Raw genomic sequence first — 22,765 nt, 5'->3', positions numbered from 1 at the left:
TGAAAAGGAGCAGATGGGTAGGAAATATTCAAAACATAGAAATGTTTAAAAGTTCTTTGACGAACTCTATAGATCGTGAATCAGCAAGTTTAGCTATTGAAGTGAATTAGCAAATTTAAAGTAACAAAAATCTTTAGCTGAAATTCAAGCAATTGTTACCATCTTCAGTTTTTTATACATGTTGATCGCGTGATCGGGCTCGTCAACCGTGATAAATAATCTAGAAAGAAAAAAATTTCGAGTTTAGAAAATGAATTTGAAGGAAAAAGCAAAAGAACAACTTGAGATATGACACATTGAGATAATAACTGCTAGTATTTATGATTATCGATTTGCATATTGCAAAAGTTGCCAGTTTAGTTTAAAAGATTATAGTGTAATGAATAAAGAGAAACAATTGATAATATTCATTTAAATGTAAATTTGCTACGAAAACTCAACACGGATAAATTCTGACAGGGAAAAAACCTTACAGACACACAACTGATATCAGGAGACACACAACGGAGTCCAGGTGCCTTGGAAGGTTTAAAATTGACAGAAAATTCATGCGATTCTTTGTGTGGTTTAAGTGTTGTCTCGTGGCCCATTAATCACTTGACAATAGGAAACCCATGGACAGGAGAAGGCAGAGAGGGTATAAGATTACTTGCAGTATGGGTACATATGATTTCATGTTATCAGTTGTCACAGAACGATTTATCAATGGAGCAACTTTTAGACAAATCAGCTTTACGCCAAAAGTGTTTGCTCAAAGGTAAAGTCCGACTAGATTATTTGGTATTTTTATAACAGGACCAATGATCGAAAGCAGAAGCGTCTTCAGTGAACACAAGGGTGCATATTACCCCAAGCTCCAAATAAACTTTATAGGGTCTCTGCACCGTGCTTTCATTCCAGTGCCGATTAGACTCCCTATTTGGGGTCTTAGGGATATACGGAGGATGAAAGACCATAGGCACAGGTGTCTGGAAGGCAACAACAAATATCATTCTACCTTTCAGCCTCTTTGTACCTTCCCTGTGATTCAAACTCTTTAGCTTGCTTTGTATACAAGGACGAGACCTCCTCCGCAGGCATGCATCTAACAGCGAGCTAAAATAAAAAAAACAAAATTCAAAGGATACCTTTATATGCTAGAAACAAACAGAAAATAATCCTTTAATTACACAATCATGGTCAAAAATAAACTCTGGGTGTACCTAAAAATTAATTAATCGGAGCTCAACCAGGCCGTTTCGTAGAGAAATTCCCACAAGGGTGACGAACGGGATAAGCTTACGAAGGCGATCACCCGTTAAACAACATTGTTAAAGAATAAGTCCTCCGGGGCCCGGGGGGTTTGGGAGGGGGGGTGGCGGTGAATCAACTGCCCACGACTCTTTAACATTTGTGTTCTAAAAGCATGATTACTACCTATTTTCTGCAAACTGTTTCACGTAACGTGGATAACGAAGCGGAAAATAAATTGTTTTCATTAGCTACTTGATCTTCATTCAAAAATACAACAATTTATAAGAATGAGCTTTCTCGTAATGGCACTTCCCATGTTTTGCAGGAAAAATTTCTTTGCTTGGGCGGTAAATAGCACTCGCGAAAAACATGGCGACGACGTCAGTGAGGTCAACAGTGATCGCCCGCATCAAAAGAACTGGCCATATCTCCACGCACAAACACTGAGACTGACACTTTTCATAAACAAAGCAATCGAAAATCCCCTCCGTACGCAACGTGACTAGAAATACATGGAAAGTAATGAGATACTAAAAACCTGCCCGTAAATGAAATAAACGAAGGTTTGAACAACAAGATTGTTTCTAGGTGGATCCATGGTCGATTCAACTTAAACCAAACATGAATCGAAGATGGCCTCAACATATACCTAAGGTGGACCCGATGTGGTTGCAAGGCGGTTTCGAAGTGGATCAAAGGTACACATAGGGTGGATCTGATAAAGCCCTAAGATTAATTACTGGGTGATGAATGATGGGCTAAAAGTGATTCCAAGTTTCACCTAAGGTGAATCGAAGAAAATTTTGTGTTCTTTAGTTTTCAGTATGCTAATAATGAAAAAACCACAGCGGCAATCTGTTTGACAGACTTCAGTGGAATGCTTGCTACGAAAATCGATAGTTTAGCTGTGATTATTTGTGTTGTCGTTTGTTTTCGGCACGTTGCGGTGTTTCTCCTTTTTAACATTAAACTTCAGCTTCGTTTTCTTATACCTACCTTGCTGTATAAACAAACTGCTTTGTAGTTTCAAGAGTCCTGGGCTAATTAAAAAATATACAACCAGTATTCTGTTGACTTATGTTTGGATGTTAAAATAATACTTAGGTAATCAAATGCACCTACTTTGTGGGCTGCTTCGTACATATTTGCTCTCGTATACATATCAACAGCCTCTCTTGGTTCACCAGCGCGCACGAAGAAGCGTTCAGCTACCTATCAGAAAAAACATTGAAGCAGCTTGTGATTCAATGCGAGCAGGAAGTGGTGGAATTTGTTCAAGTGCCACATTATTTCGAATTTTGTTCTTGAAGATTATAAACATTCTGTAGGGAATCTGTTTTATTGGGGTGAGTTGGTACTTTCTCATCGGGGTTCACAAAAATTCAATATCAATGGAAATCATTTACAGAATTGAACACTACGGATAATATTGGGTAATTTTACTACGATCATGGAAAAAACGAGATTAAAGGCATAATTTCTCTATTTCTTTAAAACAAATTTTATGCGACTTCAAAAGATAAAAACAATTGGAGACTTTATAGCAATACAGATCTAGATAAAACAAAAAGAATAGTAGAACTCACAGAATATTCCATAACTTGTGCATAATGTCGAGCAAGGATCAGATAGTACCTGAAAATGAAAGATTTCAATAATATGCTTAAAATAGGCAAGTTTCCTTTGCTACTTACACAAAAACTTCCATTTGTGAGCGATATCAAGAAGCACATGGATATCAATGAGCTGGTCCAAATTATCATTTAGAGCAATGCTCACTTTCATTCGTTCAAAGTCTATAATTTTGGCTAATTTTGCAGCTAACTTCGCAGCAGGATAGATAAATAGAAATTAAAAACAGAAAAATGTAAAAAATTCTTATCAGTTAAAAATATTCTCACATGTCCTCAGATTTTGAGGATATAGAACAATAAAATACTCAATTCTGCTGTTTTAACTTTGAGTCTTTGAAACTTAAGAAGCTTAACCGGCTGCAATATTAGAAACTTCCTCAGTCAAAGGAACTCTAAATAATTCCTCAGTCGAGCGAGCTAAGAAAGTTTTGCAACTGAATAATCTTTGCCTATAAATATACCAAAATTTATGCACATTTTAACTAAAAGAAATATTGCAGCTTACTTTTGCGCCACACTGTCATCTTGGATCTCAACAATTTGAACAGCTTTATTCCACTGCCTCGCATTGATAGCAGCCTCGATTGCTTTAACTGACGAACTGCAGAAACGGGGAGGAACAAATCAGCATTTTATTTTCAATTTGACTGAAAAACACCAATTACCAAACTAAACATAATACCAATATATGGCTACTGGAATGAAAGAATAACCAGCAAAAACACTGCAATGGCAATTCAAGATGTGTGCCTTTTAAAAAACCAGTCCTTAAAAACATCTTTATATTCTTTGACCCTGACTTGACTCCCTGATAAGACCTTGAATTTTTAGTTGCTTCTTTACCCATACAGTAATTAAGGGATACCTAAAGCTACGGCTTGGAAAGAAAAGGGAGGGGGGACTTTAAATCTCCTATCCATCACCAACCATTCAAATAAAAAGACAGGAAAAATACTCGTACCCAGCTTCGATGAAATGATTGATAGCAGCATCCAATTGCTTCTGAGACACCAAATAGTCTCCCCATTCCTCCTCGAGACGAATTACTTCGTTTGGAAATGACATACGAGCAAGCTCAACAGCCCTTCGGTATGTCTTTCCCTTTCTGAAAGCAGACAACGCCCGATCGTTGTCTCCAATTTTCTCAAAAAGGTCACCAGCCTAAAGCAAATAGCGAGCATTGGAGTCAGGACAAACTAAGCTTTGGATAAATATCGTGCACAAATTAGAAGATTTATTACTACAAACTTGATAGAATTAATATGAATTATTTGAGAAAAAAAAGCAATAAAGCGCCATTTGTTACTTTTGGCAAAGTATTTTTAAAACAAGACTGTCGATTTAGGAATAAAGATGAAAACTATCCTTTTACTAACTACACATGCAGCATTTATCAACAAAAGGCACAATATACTATTCTTACAAAGCTGCCAACGTGCTTGAAGAACTAGCAATTTGCTTCTTTGTATCGATTATCAGTAAAAGCAATCAAACCATGCTTTCATTTATCTATTTAAGCCGAGGTGATGCTTCTCAAATTTAATTATATCCAAGCGCAAGGACACTTTTTTTATAAAAAAATGGCATACATCGATCAAATTTCTCTACATAAAACCTAGTTTCCATGAGCTTTAGAACAGCAATGCAAAATACATACAAAACAGTATATCTCGAAGGAGTTAACAAGGTTTATCGGTCAGATATTAAACTGCAGACCTCAAGGTAGCAATCCATGGTAAAACAAGGCAATAACAAGAGAAAAGAAAATTACACACCCTTTCGTAGAATCCACCTTTCATCAATGCTAGAGCAATTCTCTCAAGCAATTCAGAATTCATTGCCAAATTCTAGAATTTAAAAAGTAATTGGCTTTGAAATTGATATAAGAAGCTATATAACTTAGCTCGCTCAAGAAGCTAGCTCAGATTGGTTATCTTGAAAGCTCGAAAAACGCAACCAAACGAGGAAAATTATGATATATTTGGCAATAAAGCAGAAACAAAGGCAACCGTAACACTTTGCAGCAGGGATCACTAATATTACTTATTTTAGAAATTTTTGTAACATGTTGACGAGAAAACTGAAAAAAGAAAGAAAATTGGGATAAAAAATGTAGCCATTCGACAGGCTTCAGATGGATTATTGGTAGATAGTCCTATTGCAATTTCTAAACAACTGATAAAGAGAGAAACGTTAGAGGGACTTTCGTCAAGCTTTATATATTGCAGATATGTCGCCGACATATGTACAGAAACATAAATAGAAAATATACCAAACATTACACACATCATGGCTTAACGCTAAGCGAGCTGCTCTGGCAGGCAGTCCAGCCTTCATGTACAAATTGATTGCCTCCATGTACTCTCCTTGTGACTCTTTAACCTGAGATTAAAAAAAGAGAGAGAGGACGAAAGAAATTAGAGATTTGATTTTTAGGGCAAGTCTGAAAGCTAGGTCTTCTTTTTTCTTCGTATTTCTAAAATCTAGAATACTGCTAAACTTAAATGAATTTTGCATGAGCTCTTTTTGAGATTTAGAGGGGGCCTGAAAGAATAGTGGAATATCATAGGAAGGGATTTCAATTTTTTGTGTTTCGCTTAAACGGTTTTTTAATACAAGTTGGACGGAGGCCCAATAAGATGGAGTTCTCTCAAGTTTTGATTTAATAAAGGGAGCCTGTCTAAGGTGGCGGCTTAATTAGATATGGCTTCTGAGAAGGAAATTTACAATCAATAGAAAAACACTGCTGCAACCCTAAGGCAACGAATACCAGAAAAAAACTGACAAAAATAAGATTTAATAGATAAATCCATAAAATATTTCTCTACTAGAAGGTATACCTAAGACGGAATTTTAAAATGATAAAACAAAGAAATATAAATATATATGTATTTGCAGTCAACCATCACTTTCACCTCTTGTGAAAAGCTAGAGCTCTTAGCCAAGGCAGAGATCGAGTCACTGATTTTAAAAATCTCGTAAGCGTTTCTTGATTGTGTCGTTAATACACTTTGTCAAAGGTTCAACCCAGATTTATTTACTATTGAAATTCTACAGAAATACATCCCGACTATGGTCTTAATGCTTGGGAATTATCTTTAACAAACATATTCAAGATGTTGCAGTCGTCTCATTGAATCCGATATAATATTATGTATATCCATTACTCGACATCCATGACTCAAAGAAGAACTCATTGGTACATAGGTAAATGTTGCAGGGGATCAATACGGCAAGAAGATACTTCGAATAAGTCATACTTCTCCAGCCTTTTCCTCTTGCCCTGAGGTTGAAAGATATTGAAGGTAATTTGAACGCAGATTTTCAAGTTCAGGGTGGCCCTTGAAAAAATTAGAAAAATAATGGCAAATTAGAAAAATCTAATAAAAATGTATAGAAAAAAATATATAAACAGAAAATGCAAGCATAATGATTTATACCGAAATTCATTTGAACATGTGCACATTCAAGCATGCCATGAAAGTAAAATTCGTCAAATAATACAGTTTCGAAAAGAAAATGAACATCAGGGATTAAAGGATCAAGAATGAATATAGGTAAATAATATATTCACCCTCCCTGGGTGGCTTGCCTAACATTATTTTTTGGAACAGACTTTGAGATAATTGTTGTTGGCAACAGGGTTGTTATGAAGATTCATGCCCCCTTGGTTATTGTATCGTTATTGTATCGTTATTGTATCGTTATTGTATCGTTATTGTACCGTAGTTTGTAATAGTGTATTGGAAATTTCTATGAGCATCAAAAAATAGGTAAATTTAAAATGGAAAGACCCTATAAAATACTATATGGTGGAGCAGCCGAATTTTCATTTCTTTACCATCAAGAGGTAAGGCGTCTCATTTATATTTACTACATGATAACTTTGCCCAAACAATGTGTCTTTGCTAGAGCAGGACTTCGAAGAGGTGTTGCACGGTCTAAACTAACAAACGTACAGGCAGCTTCGCAAAAACAAATCAAATCACATAAAAGCTGAATTTATGTCAGCATTTCATCAGCATGTTAAATGGTCCTGCACGTAGATACAATCTATAAGAACTCACTACCTTCAATAAATTCTATAACGAGCACTTGGGCAAAGTATCTTCAGAAAATTAAGTAAATGTTTGATCAAACAAATCAAGCATAATATTCGAATGGGTACAAGAAAAGTAGAATTAATAAATCTATCAAATCCATTGTTGATGGGTGAAAATGATATATGATGCAGGCACATTCGAGAAAAGATCGTCAGGGATATTTTTATAAAAAAGACTAACATTAATGGTAACATATAGAAAGCCCACAGTGACAAAGGATTAATTAAAACCTACTTTTCTTGCTGCAATTTCAAGTGAGTCATCCCACTTGTGCAACTCTTGGTACATCTCCATGGCTTGGTCGATCATTCCCTGTTCTAAATAAATTCCCTCTGCTTTTTTGAATTGCTTATTAAGAACAGCTAGTTTTGCTTGCACAAGTGGGTGTCTAGATCCATCCATTCCTGTTTTCGACTCGATGTCGTCCACAAGGTCATTGACTTGATGAAGAAAACGAGCTTTTGAGACGTCACCAAGTGCAGCATAGCATCTGAAAAAGACAGATTTGCTTAGCCAACAAAACTTTGACTGGACTCATTGTCAGCAGAGAACCGTAGCTTATTGATACTGAACAGTGCTAAGATCGAATAACCGGGAGCTAAATTTCAGGGCTAAAATGAGACCCCATAGTGCCAAAGAAATTTTTCATCGCACAATGATCATGATCAGTTGAAAGATCTTCTCATTACAGTGACTTTTAAAGTTCAAACCTACAATTCTGCAAAAGGGACACTGTAGTTCTAAGCTCTTCAACTGATGATGATCGTTGTGTGATTGAAAAAGAGCGTTAAAAGGCAATTGAGAAATACTAAAGGGGCTTAAGCCTTCTTTCAATGAAAAATTGACCAATCAGTGCCTGTGATTCCATTCACACGCTCATTGATTGGCTAATACTGATTGACAGATGGCTTAAGCCAATTTATATCTGTAGATTACCTTTAACGTTAAAGAACATCGACTTTGTAAAGTCTTTGAAGGAACTGTATCACAAACATTGAGAAGGAAGCTGGGGGGAAATATTTGTTTGGAGAAAAAGTAAGAAACGAGAGAAGAAAGAAATCCACTTAAAGATTAACAAGATTACAATATTAGGGCTTAAAATGTCAAAAACCATGCCAGTACTGATCAGTCCGATTTCACTGGGGCAGCATAAATCATCACTGGCTCAAGCAGACAATCAAAATGAATATACAACACCGCTTCGACATATGACTCTAGATTTGTTTATCGTAGTGTATCACAGATTTGTGTATCACAGTATATCGTTATGCACTGCATCAAATCAAGTCAAGATTGCATCAAATCAAGTCAAGATTGCATCAAATCAAGTCAAGATTGCACCAAATCAAGTCAAGATTGCATCAAATCAAGTCAAGATTGCATCAAATCAAGTCAAGATTGCATCAAATCAAGTCAAGATTGCATCAAATCAAGTCAAGATTGCATCAAATCAAGTCAAGATTGCATCAAATCAAGTCAAGATTGCATCAAATCAAGTCAAGATTGCATCAAATCGTTCCTGTCAAATCAAGTCAAGGTGCTTTATTTGCCTTTGAATGACAATGCTTTGCTCAGGTCAGTAAAAGAAAAGGTACAAGATGAAGTAAGGTTTCTTCAAATCGTTTTACAATTTGACAAATTCTAACTGGGTTTTGCATTAGAATCAAACAATGCAAACATATATCAGAAATTTTTTAATCAAATTAATCTAATCAGCTTAAATACGTGATGGCAACTTTTTAATAAAAATCGAGAGATCAGAATGAAGAAAACGCCGGGTAGCTGCTCTATATGCAAAAACAATATGTTGCCATTCCTTGACAAAAATTCTCTAATTCTTACAAACCGTTTTTTTCTGATTGGAACATTCCATGATCTAATTTTATTTTACTCTAAGGCCACCGATTATTGTTATTCAAAAATTATATTGTAGGCTACACAAGAACAGAATTTCCTTAGCAACCAACCTTTCTGCAACTGGCAGGTTTCCTTCCTGCACAGCCAGCTTACTAAGGGTCTTCCACATGGCTTCTGTTTCGGGTGTCATGTCCAGCGATTCCAAGAACGTGATAGCCCTGAAACAAATAGGTATGTTTTCTGAATGCCCACTCATAAAACACAAAGGAGGTAAGCTGTGGTACAGTGGTAATATGTAAATATCTTTGTCTGCTCGTTAGCGGGTGAGTCGGAAGGGAAATCTTAATGGTAAACTTAATCATAAACATTAAAGGTGCCAAACATGAGCATTGTGGTACGACAGCAGCAACTGTATTCTGAGAACCAATAGCCAAGACGTTAAGCTTTGGGAATGACTATTATGAATAGCTACGGGGACACGACAGTGCAACAACAAGCGTCGTAGGAATCATCCTGTGTTAGTATCTGGAAGTACCTGCAAATATCTGCCAATAAAAGGATTCGATACTCAGGCATTGATACTCAGGCATTGATACTCAGGCATTGATACTCAGGCATTGATTCTCAAAATAACATCAAAGATCTGTCATCGCAATGCTTCTACAATGCGAATTTAAAAAGGCATTGTTGAGCCTTGACAATTTTTCCAAGCTCTCTAAAGAAAACTACTCGAAAGATCAGCTTTACCTATGGCATTCTATTAGTATGAGTTACGATCGAAAAGTGTTCCCTGTTCGTTGCATTTATCACTGAAGGGATGCTCTTATGGATAAACTATATGAATTATACACAGATAAATATGCAAGGGCAATGCTCAGAGGTCCCATAATCTTGCAACACAGTGAGATCAACCTCTAGCGAGTGTGCATACCTCCCAAAGTCACCATCATCAATGGCCGTTCCAAATTCGATTAGACCCTCATCCAAAGTGTAGGAAACAGTAGAGACGCCCTCATTAACGATGACATCCGTCTTTCCATCGTTTCTCTCCAGGTCAACTATATCGCCCTAAAAGAAAATACGCTTAACTGAACCTCAACTGTGCGCATTGGGCTAGAGATAACATGCCATACAATATGACGGAAAGGAAAAGACGATCAACAAATTCCGTCGTTATTGGGTGAATCATTGCAAAGTTTTGACCTGTTTACTTTGTAAATCACACTGTCACTTGTAAGTAGCCCTTACCGTGTTACAATCAGTTCAAAATTAAAAAAGCAACAGCTCATGCAATGATATTTTGTGACACTTTTTTCGAGTAGAAAGCAGATAGGATATGGTAAAACAAAGAAGTTGCGGGTTTCAAAGTAATGACCCGATTTCACGAGTAGCTGTACCGAGATAATAACAAAGTATAACCTGTCCGAAATGGAAGCGATTGGGAACACGAAGAAGTAACTAAATAAAGACCCTACTGACGTATTAACTTAAATGTTTAAACAAGATACGCCAAACATAAAGTCAGAAATCAACGCTGAAGAAAACCAGCTGCAGAGTTCGGTAACAAAGTAAACCCTGTTAGAAAATAAGACATGTGACCGAATGCACAATAGAAGGATCTGTCATACTTGAAGGCATTTGACATGCATAAGTACAGGGAATCAAAAAATCACTCGATCAGAGCATGCGCGCTTGAAAGGGATTTGAAACTACTCACGTGAAACCACTCTAGGGTTTCGCCGATTTGCAGAAAGGCGGACACTGTTCACATGATTTTCTCTGTGCGCAATTTGATTGGTCAACTGCTGGGGATCAAGTGGCTGTAAGCCATTTTTACCTGTTTCGAATGCCTTTAAGTACAAGCTAAGTTTCCATGTCTTGCTGTTACATACCTTGATTGGAAACATTGTAACACGCTCGGGTGAATCAATGTTATACCAAATGCATAAATTTCCTCTGTCTTGTGCAACAACAACATCACTCATGGGTACCCACTATAAAGGTATTAAAGAGACAAAGGTATAACAATTTATTTTAGCTGATTGAGTTGTGCTTCAGTGTGGCAAATCTACACAGTTAACACCCATAAAGCAGAGCCAAGTTTTGCAAGAGTCAGGATGATTTTAAGTCTTGTGTTAAAAGACTCACATGACAATTTTGTAGGGATATAAGAGTCTTACATTAGATTTTTTGTCTATTCAGGAGATAATGGAATTTTAAGTAAAAATCCTTTGGCTTTTAGATGAGATACAAACTCTTTGATCAAAAAAACTTTGCAGGTCTTTGCAGGATTTACTATCTTTTTTACACAGTCTAAAAAAGTACATTTTACAAGAACAAGATTACAAAGACGATGCCAATGGGAGCATGATAGGCATGGCTACCCATTTACCTTAACAAAAAACAATACAGTAGCACCAAAGGCTATACCAAAATCCTGTTTAGACCGTGCGGATAGCTGGTTCGATCAAAAGACAAGGAGGCTACCACTTGAAAAGAAGATAAAATTTGAACAAGATTTTGGTGTGGTCTTTAATGCTGATTCTACATTACTATACATTTAATGCTAAAAATAACAGTCATTCTATAAAACAGTCATTACTATACATTTACTATAAATGCAGTCATTCTATTATTTAAAAGCATCAATTTTAAATTTATTTTTAGACACATCTGCAAGTAAGAACTGTACTGTAGCATTTTCAAGTAATTATCATGATTATAATAATTCTTTTTCGACATGACCTCAACAACAAACATTTTTCAAAGAACCCTTTAAAGTAATGACTGCTTAGAAAATGACCTGCGCGTGCAACAATGACATGAATACTCACCTGCACATAACTGCAATAATTGAGTATGGTTGTCTTAACTTGGCTTGCAACGTCCAGCAAATGCAACTAGACGGAAGTGACAAGTGCAAAAAGATAAATTAAACAATAGCAGATTTATAACAGAATAAGCGACCACATGGCCTGGAACATCAACACGTGAAAGAATGCAATGTCAAAGAGTATCAAATCGTGAAAGAATATCAAAGAGCTTGCTCAAACAACTTTTCTAACAGCATTACGAGTGCTGCGGTAGCCGAGTGGTTAAGGCGCTCGACTGCCATGCCAGCACTCCGGGTTCGATCCCGGCTCGCGGACGGCCCTCAGTTCACTCAGCTGAAAATGAGTACCTAGTTGAAACATACTAGGGAGGTAAACGAGGCGTGGAAAGGAACTGGCCACCCTACCACACAATGCCGTGGCCCAGGACGATGCGCCCCTAACAGTGCATTCCCCAACGTTCGATATCGAACACCGGACCAAAAAACAGCATTACTGGCTCTAAACATTCAGGGAAACCAATAAACGACAAAACTTTACTTGGAAAAGCAAAACCACCAAAACACAACGGGGGATATTTGAAAAGGGCATAAAGATCATCAGACATCATTCACACCTTATTAGTGAGAAATTTTTATCAAACAAAAGGTTACTGAAAAGTCCTTATTCAGAAAAATGTAAAAAAAAATATCGTTCGCCAACATACTTTGAGTTTCTTGTCTCTGAAAAGAAGCTTTTTACCGGTTTCACTCAACTAAAATAAAGAAAAAATACCAAAGTTATGATTAGTGGACTTAACTGGGCAAAAATAGCCCTAATTGCTTACTATAACATTCAAAAGTAAACGATGTTACAAATATCCCACAGCAATGGAGTACGGTTGAAACTTCATATAGTGGACAATTCAGCTATTCATGTTCGCAGCAAAAATCGCATAAGATCAATTTAGCTCCAATTATAAGCTCAGCTTTTATCCATAGGAGTGCTGTTTTCAAAGAAAATTAATACAAGAATGGACTTCAAATTTTATTTTACAAATCATTGCAAAGACCAGTTACTTAGAAAATACAAAAACTCGCGTCGTTAACAAACATTCACCTCTAGCCAATCGATCTTTCCATCATGAGACACAGTGGCTGCAGTAAACCCAGAAACAAGATCAACTGAAATAAAGAAATGAACCAGATATTAAAAGTTCGAAGGCAACACTGGAATTGAAAACACTAAAATCAAGACAATGTCACAAATACATCATAGTAGGAAAATAATCAACGCACCAACACAGACTGTTTTCAGGTCAATAAGATAAGCCATTTTCTTATTGTCTCCTTGATCCTTTAGCTTCCGCTCGTTTAGACGAACACTGAAAAGAGCAATGTTATACTAGTTAAGAAATGTTTCACTACACCAATACCCCTAAATATATACGTGGGTTTACAAAATTGTTACAAGCCACCCTAACTACAATAAGGGTTATAATCTACGGTAGGAAATGCTCTCCGTAATATATTTACTTGTCACACCTGTTTATGCGCAATGGGAAAATGCAAGTTGCAGTTGTGATAGCGACAATATGAACCTGTTTAAATCTTTATCCCTTTTAAAAAGCTTTTATAACTTATATCTTGTCTTGATGAAAAATAGCATTATATAAGCATATAAATGTAAAAGATTGGAAACAAATAGTACCGGTAGGCCCAGTTTACAAAATAAACTGAGCTTAAAAGTTGGTACAGTACCTACTCATATATTTCATATCTGTTTCAAAGTACAAAGAATGAAAGCCAACTGTATCAATTATAATAATAATAATAATACGAATATTTCAACAGGATAAAAGCTTCAACAAAAATATTGCTGATTTCAATGCCTGTTCTGCTTAAAAGAAAATAAAGAAATGTTAAAAACCTAACTTACAATTTTATAACTATGAAAAAATATTACGTTAAAAGTCCTTGATTATTATTAAGGACTATTCCATTTTTAAAATTAAAATTAATTTTAAATTAAAATTATAATTAAAAATAATTAAAAATCGTATATAACCTATTGCTAACCTGATGAGATGCGGATTCATAAATTCTGTTCTGACTGTTGCAAGCACTTCATTGCTTCCATATTCAATCAATGTCAGCTCGCCAGCATTGAAGATCATGCACACCTAACAAAAAAGAAGTGGGTCAAGCTTGGACTTTATCGGCATCTTTTGCATACACAAAATACGGCAACATTTGATTGGAGATTCGTCCCCGTAAGAATGATCGCGATCAGTAATCACAGTTGGTAATTTTATGATTGGTTTGATTATCCCTTGATTACTTTGATAAAATTAGCAATATAATTTTATCATTTATTTAATACTGTTCATTATGGCCTCTTGTTTTGATCATATTCGAATTATTCTGCTTATGCGTAGATTTTTTTATTTTTTAATATTTTGTGTTTAGTTTATTAGAAAATTAGTCAATTCATTAATAAATCTTATCAACATTTGCCTTCTACCGTTTCATTTTTTACAAATGATGATTTCAGCGTCCGTGGCAGTCGCGATCGAAAATAAACGCCCAAAAAAGGTTGTATTTTTTATTTCTATTGTATTCTAGTTTTGGAATCTATCTTCATGAAAATAAAGCCAAAAAAACTCCTTCTTGTGTAGACAGGAGGGATTCCTTTTCATCTTAGAAGGACTCTATTGGTAACATTTTCTATAGGCAAGCGGCACTGATTGGGCAACCTATAGCCCAATCAAGATTGGACAACAATACATGTGCTCGCATTTCTGATTGGCCTATTTCGATCCACAACTGGGTATATATATTTCCTAGCGTAGAGTTTTCGATCTATGTTTTGACGTTTTATACTCTGAAAGAGTGTCAGACGAAAAGCTTTAAAATACTCCAATTTTCTTTTCAAAGCCATTTTTAATTTCTATTTTCCTTGTACTTTTACCATACAAAGTATGACACTTCTTCTGATTGCAATTTGTTGTTTCATTTTTCGGAGGCTGTCTGAAATCCCCTGACCAATCAGAGTCAGAAACAGGCTAATGATAGTAGTTATACACAAGGACTTTAAACCACACAGTTCCTTAGGTTCATTGCCCGTAGCCCATGGCAAAAAAGGGCAGGACACAGAAACAGTTTCGTTGGTGAAAAATAACAGAAACGAGAAGATATCAATAAAAAATCGTTGGAAAAATAAATAACTTACGTTTTCATTTTCAAAAAAGAACTTTTCATTTCCGCCAGTAACTTGCCATGGTACCTGGAAAAGGAGGATGTTAGTTCGATGGCACGAGGGTCTTATACCTTGAGTGCTAGTAGTATTGATTTTTACGAAAGAACAAAGATAATAATTCCATATGGAATTTTAACCATGATTAGCAACTGGAGGTGAAAACTTTTACCCGGAAAGATTTTACAGTCAAATCCCTCATAAATTTTTAGACAATATTTTGTCAGAAAATTAACAAGCAAAAACAATATGATTGGACGTATATATGCAAGTATGAATATTTAATAATATTATAAAAAGACATGTTCAGTCATAAAAGATAAATATATAATTTCTATTCGTATATTTCATTCGTATATTGTACATTCGTAAATTTGATAGATCCTCAACCTCATCTTGCACTCAATCTTCTCTTAATTTCTTAGCTAATTTGAGGCTTGTGTTCTTATAAAAAAGAGTGTATTCTGCAGAAAATTGCTTACCTCGCTAAGCTTGTTTGTTTGCAAGTCACCAAGAAGAACAGTATCGGATGTATGGGCAACAAGATATCTGTCCTTGCCCATAACACTGACTTTATCGATCTGAAAAGCGACCAAACATTACTGTCTGCTACACTGCCGAATTGTTTTAAACGAAAACAGAAACTTCACTAAGCAATAGACAATGCTTAATGGTATTCTAGAAGAAAGCGACGCTGGTTAGAGGCAACTCGATGGATTCAATAAATCTTGCAATGATTTTAGAATTTGTTCAACAATTTATCTAGTATTGATAGTATTTAACATATTTCGTTCAAGTATGATAATGAAAATGTGAAGAAGATACATAAGTAGCACGTCTCTTAAAATAAACTGCATTATGTCTACTGTAGCAGTTTTTGATTTAGTATACATTGATTCAAGAATGCCTCAACATGGGCATTATAATCATGAACGCGTATTTGCATATAACTGGATTCAAAATTACAAAAAATTCACATTGGTATGGATTCACGTTTTACCGAGACCTATAGTAACTCGGGCACAATTTAGACATTTTAGAAAATATCTCAGCAAAATATTGGTACCAGGCTTACACTAGTTCCTGTCTTTCAAATTCTGAATTAAGGCAAGGCAATGGTTTAAAAACGCTGTAATTCTTAATACCCCGAGAAACACGAAAGCTTTGCAAATTGCCACAAACTCCTGATTGAGATGCCTACCTCGTATCCATAGTGAGATTTAAGCACAACTCGTGCACCGGAAGATAAATTCTTGACAATGACCTGAAAGAGAGAGCATAGTGTGTCAAACATGTAATCACCTTTCGCATTCTCATCTGATGACCGCATTAAGCGTAAAACCCGGATTAGCAGCTTAGAACCATCCTTTTGTAAACACCAATTAGCTTCTGAATCTAAACAAATAGCGTAGAAAGTAGAAAAAACAACAGCTGAAATGAGGATAGGCTTTTTCTGCGATATTGCAACACTGACTTAGTTTCTATACATACCAAATTAGAAGAGACTTCACGGTCGTAGCATGAAAGGAGAGGGGAAGAAGTATTTACGATATTAAAGCCAATTAATACTACGAAGGAAAATACATTGTAAATTATGTACCTGGCTGAGTCCAACGTAAGTCATCTCAAATTTATTCTTGTAGACAGTTCGCTTGAGAGCGCAGTCGAAAAGCTCCACACTTCCACAGAGAGTTCCCTATGGAAAATAACAAGAATTTTAAGACCAATGAACAATAAGGATGAATACAGATTCTTATGAATAACGTAGTATGGATTTCTTCTACGTGTTAATGGTAAACAGCAAGAAAATTTGCTGTCTAGCAAATTTTTCTGGTCTCGCAGGTTATGTGGTCCTTGGGTTGAGGTCCTGGGGTTGCTCAAAGGGGTTGAGGTCCTGGAACCGTTTGATCAAAGGGCCTGGGCTCGTAAGGTCCAAATTTTTTGAGGTCGAGGGGCTTTAGAGTAATAATCTTTGAGGTGGAGGGAGGTAGGTTCTATGGAAAACGACAGGCCAATATAGTTGGTCTCACCGATCTTTTCCAGTTGGGACTTATAATAGTTGAAGGAGAAAACAGATCTTGGACCAGCCAGGACGTTGCCTGTTTACTGATCCTTTTCTTTTAAAAATGAAAGACAAACTCTAATTACAATCATAACAATCATAACTTACAGCACAGAGTCGTGAACCATCCCGCTTCCACGCAAGGGTTGAAATGGTGTACAAATTTGCAATTTCTTTAGACTTTCCCTCTTCCCATGCACCTCTCCTGGGTGTCCAATTAAACACTCGCAATCTGAAAAAACAAGTGAGAATATGGTGGTAATAATTTCTTACCAGTGTAGAAGACTAACGACAAAGTTTTGTACGCTATGGATTGCAAAACTGAGCTTCAAATCTACGAGAAAGTAATAAATAGGCCGTCGACCAGATACCAAATATTATGAGCAAAATAGATAAGAGGTCGCTGATTTTCAAAAAACAAGGAAAATATCAAAGGCGTCATTGTTCCTCTCATGTTAAGGGAACAAAACATATCCCTTATGAACAGTGCACAAAAATGAAGAACGACTCTCCTTTTGATGTCTTCGAATTGAAATTGGCGAAGGAAAATGGAACCGTTGGAAAACTACAAATCTTTCATTGCAGCTTTTTTTATGTTCAATATCGCCGTAGATACAATCATCATCTATTGGGTACAAAGAATCAAAATTATCCCCAAAGTTATGTTTGAACTTCTAAAAGTTTGCTTTATGTCAAATACAAAGATGTGTTAAGATTGCCAAATCTTTGGGTGGTGAATGTTGTAAACAATTCTTAGTGGTGGACAGATTAGACGAAACTCTTCAATTTGTCGCCCCTAAGAAAAATCAAGGTGAACACGCAGGGGGTTTATAAACAGACCCTAAAACTTACCTATCGAAACTACCAACAACAAACGACTGGCCACTTGGGCTGCATACGGCGGTTGTAAATTCTTTTTCATCTTCTTTGGAGTAATCAAAATGCTGAAGAACCCGACCTACAAAAAGGATAATTTTTCTACCGATGCAAAAATCTCAACACCTAAAGAAAGCATCTAAGTTTAAAAAGAAAGAATACTAAGATACTATGATTTCGGGGTCGCAGATTGTAGTTGGGGTTGCAGACAACAGATTCAAGGGTCTGGGGTTCGAGTCCCTTACATGAAAAACAGTCCCCTTTTAGTGAAGGGTCACACATTCGTTGGGATTCCAAGCGTTGGAAGCCAAAGGTGTGGTCACATCGAGAGGAAGGGCCTAGAATTTGGGCTAACTAATATGCATTGTAGAACTGTATCACCGAAAAATAATTTACTTTACCTTCATTTCCATAGGCAACAATTCTTTTATCACAGCCAGCAGCTACGATTGTCGACCCCCAACACAATGCATAAGGAGCACAAGAATGTCGAATCAATTGGCCCTAGAATTAGAAAGCATTAGAAAGCCACTATCACCGAAATTCTCCCGGAATTCCACTTGACAAAGTAACATAAATAATATAATCTTATTGAAATCTTTATATTACATGTCTTTGTTTTACCCTCATCAATTTTGCTACATGAAGTCTTGTATGGAATGCAATGAACTATCACTTGGTTGTAAATTTCAAAAGCAGTGATCACCGCTGATCAATGATTGTGTTGATTAACAACAACAAAGACAAAGATTGTGTTATACTGATCAAATCATGTACAAAATAAAACGCCGTCAGCATCAAAAAAGTATTATTGGTACCAGCCCTGATAAACGTCAATCATTCACTAGAAATATAAGAAACAAAAACGCACCTGTGACAAGCCAGTGCCTTCGTCATCAAAGAAATACCTGACTATAGCACCATCAATATGGCCAGAGAGAATACCTTTTCCTGATGGACTGAAAAGACACAAATATTTTTCATCAATACCAAAGTTTATGGGAAACTTCAAAAATTAACAGTCGTATAACGAATATGGGAATATTTCGGAGGTTTCACCGTCGTTTGTTGTACTTTAGAAAAATTGCTCTTGGAAGCTTTAAAAATCTAATTTCTAACTTTACATAGCTAAAATATACAATGTCACTTTGATATTATATAGAGAGACATCCAAAATTGAACAGACTGTAGCCAGCATTCCATAGGGCAGCACCTCAGCTCAAAGGGTCATTTTCAGAAAAAAAACTATTCCTCATTTCCTGACTACCTTTTGAATACCATGACTGTATTTTTGTTCTTATTTCCTATTAACATTAGAAGGAAGTTTCGTTTTAAGGAAAAAGAGAAGTGATGAAAATCTGGTAGTATTCTGGACCATGCTTTTAATGTGACCACATCCTATATTTCCTACGCCTGGAATAACTAAGAGCAGCTGACTCTCCGCACTCTAAATTTGGTCATGGTCGAGACTTGAACCTTAGATCACTGGACCAGTGACCCTGACAACTATATTTGTGGTCCTTTACCGTGCATGATCAAGTAAGGCCCTTGACAAGGTGCATTGTCCACATCACAAATACCAGAAGTGGTGTACCCGAGCCCTCCAGATTAGCAGACACAGCCTACTTTGAGTTATTACCTGATGGATCTTATAATTTGTTATTCTCTTCATATTAACCCACCCAAATCCCACACCCCATCATTTATGCCTAAAACTATCAGCAACATCTTCCCTTAATTATGAAATATACTTGTCTCAGTCTGCAATGACACGAAAAGGCCATACACTTACTTTGAACATAAGGATGTGACAAAAACATCTGTTCCATAAATTGTTTGTGATTTGTTTGACTTGAGATTCGCAAGTCGAACCTGCAAAATGATAGCACATGTAAAATAGATCCCGCTTTCTCATAAACATGTCAAATGAAGCATACACGAATTACAAGCTATGTCTTAGTGAGAGTGTGATGCTCAATAGTTGAGAAGAACAAGGCATGTGCTCTAAAGAACAGTTATCTTACAAACAAAGCTTTGTCAACCTAAGTTGTACACCTCATTTACATCTAATGCAAATTTTGCTAAAAATTACTTTCTAAAGATTGGCTTGCTTTCAATAACATTCATCAGCAGTCAGATGAGTCACAGCATAGACTAGGAGCCTGAGTAAGTTCAGTTTTTAATCCTTTATATGAAAGAACTGTTTTCTTTCATTTCAAAAAACCAATGTATTCTGAAAAAACACATTGACAATGGCAAACAATATCTCTTGTTTTTGCAGAATAATTTTTTTTATCTATGATGGGATTAAATGTAACAAATTAACTTGGCTTAATTTGAGTTTCATACTGGACAATTACCTTTCCATCAGCAAGTCCAAATATAACAGATTGCTGCTCTGGAGGCCAAATCAAGCATGTTAAAGAACTCTAAAACAAATGCAAAGTATCAAATTAATTTTTGAGTACTTGAACTACAATTCCTTGGCTAAGTTATTTTATAACTTAGCCAAATCAAAGTTAGTCTGCTGATTTTTCATAATTTCAGGCCAATGTTACAACAGGAAAATGTCCTCAAAAATTTTAAAGATTTGAATTTAAATGGCAAATTTTACAACTTGTCTCTGATTCTTACAGTCAAAACTTTTGAGGAAAAGAATTAATCTCAAAGCCTCTCATAAGCAAATCCTTAAGATAAAAAGCTCTGTCTCTTTTTGTAGATAAAAATGCCTACCTGTTGAATAAATTTATTGCAGATCACTTTCTTTTCTCCCCTGGAAATCAAAACCCAAAAACCATCAAATCATTACTCAACTTAGCAACAACTGTTAGAAAAATATTAGCCTATGCCGTAGACCCCCCACCCTTTGCAAGTATTAATGCTCTTGCAAAAAGTAAGCCTGTAGCAGGCATTGCCTCGTTAATCCATAGACCCTTGATTTATTTGGAGGGGGGGGTGTCTATGGCGTAGGCTAGAAAAATATTAGTTGTAGGGAAAAACTGAAAAAATCATGAAAATTGGTTTTCCATAACCACTGGATCTCATTATCTTTCATTATCTATTCATTTAACTATATTGTCTATCACACTGCTATATCATAAACAATTGTCCACCAACATTCTGTCAAAATATAATATTTTATCAGCTGATCTTTGAGATCATATATGTAATGAAAATTTCATTTGCAAAACTTTATGTCATTCATGATTCAATTTCACATGAAAACAAAACATCAATTTTGCACCAGCAATACAAATCCAATCCAAAAAAGCAAAATTAAAGAGGCTAATATAATTCACTAGAATCTATTGATTATAAGAATTATTTTTAGAAATAAATAGAAAAATTAAATGCTTACCAATCTTCACCAATTTTGTACACAAAAAGAATATTGTCAGTTTGTCCAACAGCAATTTTAGTTCCTTCAGGAGAGAAAGCAAGCCCTTTCACAATGTAGCCTTTCTTGCCTGTCTGTAATAATAAAACATAGTATACTATTAACCAATAAAAGGATACATTCATACCTTTAGAAACTGAATCTATTCTGTATGTTTCAACTTTATTCGTGTCATTTGAAAACAGACCAACATACCCATGAGAATAAAAGAAAGATTTTTTCATGATGACTAAAATAGTTTACTTTTGGATCTCCAGGCTTTGTTGAAAATTTATCTCTCCTTTCTCCTGTGTCATCAAATAGAATTACAACTCTGTCTGTGGTAACAACTGCAAATTTGTTGTTTGTTGGTGACCATGACATGGCAGTAACTTTTGCAGCTCCATCCTTCAAAAGAAAAAAATTATGCAACACTAGGATATCCTTGGCAAAAACTTTTTTACGGATAATTTGGAAAATATCCTAGCTTTTTACCAATCCTGGCCATAATTCACAATCACAGATGAAACTTAAAGGTTGAAGGTGATTTTAAAGTTGAAAATTGATGAAAGTAGGTTTCAAAAAGATTTTTTGCATAGGACACATTTAAGTAAAGGCTGTTAAGCTTTTAACATTGTAATTCATTATTGTATTTTTACAGCATTCACTTATCACTACGTACTTTAAGAGAGTAGCTGAGCACATCTGAAGTAGGCCTATGGCATCTTTATATACGCGTGTATTTTTTTGTTCAAAATAAAACCAACCATAGAGTGATTTGAAATGGCTTAAAAATTTTGAAAAATGTAGTAATGTAAAATAAACCAAAATAATTTGAGAGATTATGTTTTAAAACTTTTACCACCCATGGCCTAAACAAGAATGAAATTTCCCTCCAACATAACCGAAGGAAGGTTATAATTAGGCCGAGGTTATCTAAAGAGGCAAAACAAAATAAAATTGGCGAAAAAGTAGCACTAACATAAAATGCAAAAAATCAATAGACTTGAGACATACCTGTGGGGAAACCAGTGTTTTTAAATATTTCAGCTGCATAGTTCAGAATTCTTTTCCTTCCTTAGTAATGCCAGTATGTTGGGTGCGATGCTTCCAGCCACTTTTTGCGTTTGAAGTACTAGCCGGCCAAGCGAACAGGCCAGGCTGTTGGACTTTTCCGCTATTCCAGACTGAACGTTAACTCTCTTCGCTTTATCAATTAAGTCCAAAGACTAAAGGACTATTCTATCTTTCAAAACAATAGTTTTATTTCTGATAAAACACAGAATCCATTACTTAAAAACAATTTTTTCAACCCGCCTGTATATTTTCAATGTTGGCCTAATGCTTTCCTTGCAGCCTCGTTACCAGTCTTGTAGCCATGGCTTTCCAAAACAATACCAAACAGAAAGGAGTACCTGCCGCCTGTCGTCCTCAATTTTCATCTATTTCAGCATATTTATCGCCATTCAATGGCTGCTTAACATCAAGTTTTCTTGAAAAAACAACAGCACAAGTATCCCTACAACAAGAAAAAAAAGGCGATGCTCTGAATTTCCCCT

The 22,765-nt window shown here is 35.8% G+C and overlaps 1 protein-coding gene across 1 annotated transcript in view; it reads right to left on the bottom strand.

The window, feature by feature from the left end:
* LOC135689253 (intraflagellar transport protein 172 homolog) overlaps positions 1-22,765 on the bottom strand; it is a 38,252-nt gene extending 15,487 nt beyond the window's left edge. Inside the window, exons 1-32 of the mRNA XM_065206415.2 lie at positions 22,224-22,765; positions 21,471-21,614; positions 21,189-21,301; positions 20,564-20,603; positions 20,191-20,259; positions 19,623-19,702; positions 18,702-18,789; positions 18,232-18,334; positions 17,807-17,912; positions 17,063-17,186; positions 16,493-16,588; positions 16,094-16,156; positions 15,375-15,473; positions 14,869-14,922; positions 13,716-13,819; positions 12,936-13,021; positions 12,757-12,821; positions 12,365-12,412; positions 11,662-11,727; positions 10,720-10,821; positions 9,759-9,895; positions 8,938-9,045; positions 7,205-7,460; positions 6,128-6,208; positions 5,154-5,249; positions 4,643-4,714; positions 3,829-4,028; positions 3,373-3,468; positions 2,820-2,868; positions 2,356-2,445; positions 998-1,095; positions 160-220 (exon numbers count right to left, since the gene is read on the bottom strand). Coding sequence (XP_065062487.2) covers positions 160-220; positions 998-1,095; positions 2,356-2,445; positions 2,820-2,868; positions 3,373-3,468; positions 3,829-4,028; positions 4,643-4,714; positions 5,154-5,249; positions 6,128-6,208; positions 7,205-7,460; positions 8,938-9,045; positions 9,759-9,895; positions 10,720-10,821; positions 11,662-11,727; positions 12,365-12,412; positions 12,757-12,821; positions 12,936-13,021; positions 13,716-13,819; positions 14,869-14,922; positions 15,375-15,473; positions 16,094-16,156; positions 16,493-16,588; positions 17,063-17,186; positions 17,807-17,912; positions 18,232-18,334; positions 18,702-18,789; positions 19,623-19,702; positions 20,191-20,259; positions 20,564-20,603; positions 21,189-21,301; positions 21,471-21,614; positions 22,224-22,262 — 3,033 coding nt within the window. The 5' untranslated portion in view covers positions 22,263-22,765. The remainder of the gene's footprint in view (positions 1-159; positions 221-997; positions 1,096-2,355; positions 2,446-2,819; positions 2,869-3,372; positions 3,469-3,828; positions 4,029-4,642; positions 4,715-5,153; positions 5,250-6,127; positions 6,209-7,204; positions 7,461-8,937; positions 9,046-9,758; positions 9,896-10,719; positions 10,822-11,661; positions 11,728-12,364; positions 12,413-12,756; positions 12,822-12,935; positions 13,022-13,715; positions 13,820-14,868; positions 14,923-15,374; positions 15,474-16,093; positions 16,157-16,492; positions 16,589-17,062; positions 17,187-17,806; positions 17,913-18,231; positions 18,335-18,701; positions 18,790-19,622; positions 19,703-20,190; positions 20,260-20,563; positions 20,604-21,188; positions 21,302-21,470; positions 21,615-22,223) is intronic.

Source organism: Rhopilema esculentum, chromosome 9 (genome assembly GCF_057945365.1).
Source record: "Rhopilema esculentum isolate cy_ngs chromosome 9, ASM5794536v1, whole genome shotgun sequence".
Lineage (NCBI taxonomy): Eukaryota > Metazoa > Cnidaria > Scyphozoa > Rhizostomeae > Rhizostomatidae > Rhopilema > Rhopilema esculentum.
The sequence above is the reverse complement of the archived record's forward strand: the minus strand, read 5'-3'. Positions and strand labels throughout refer to the sequence as shown.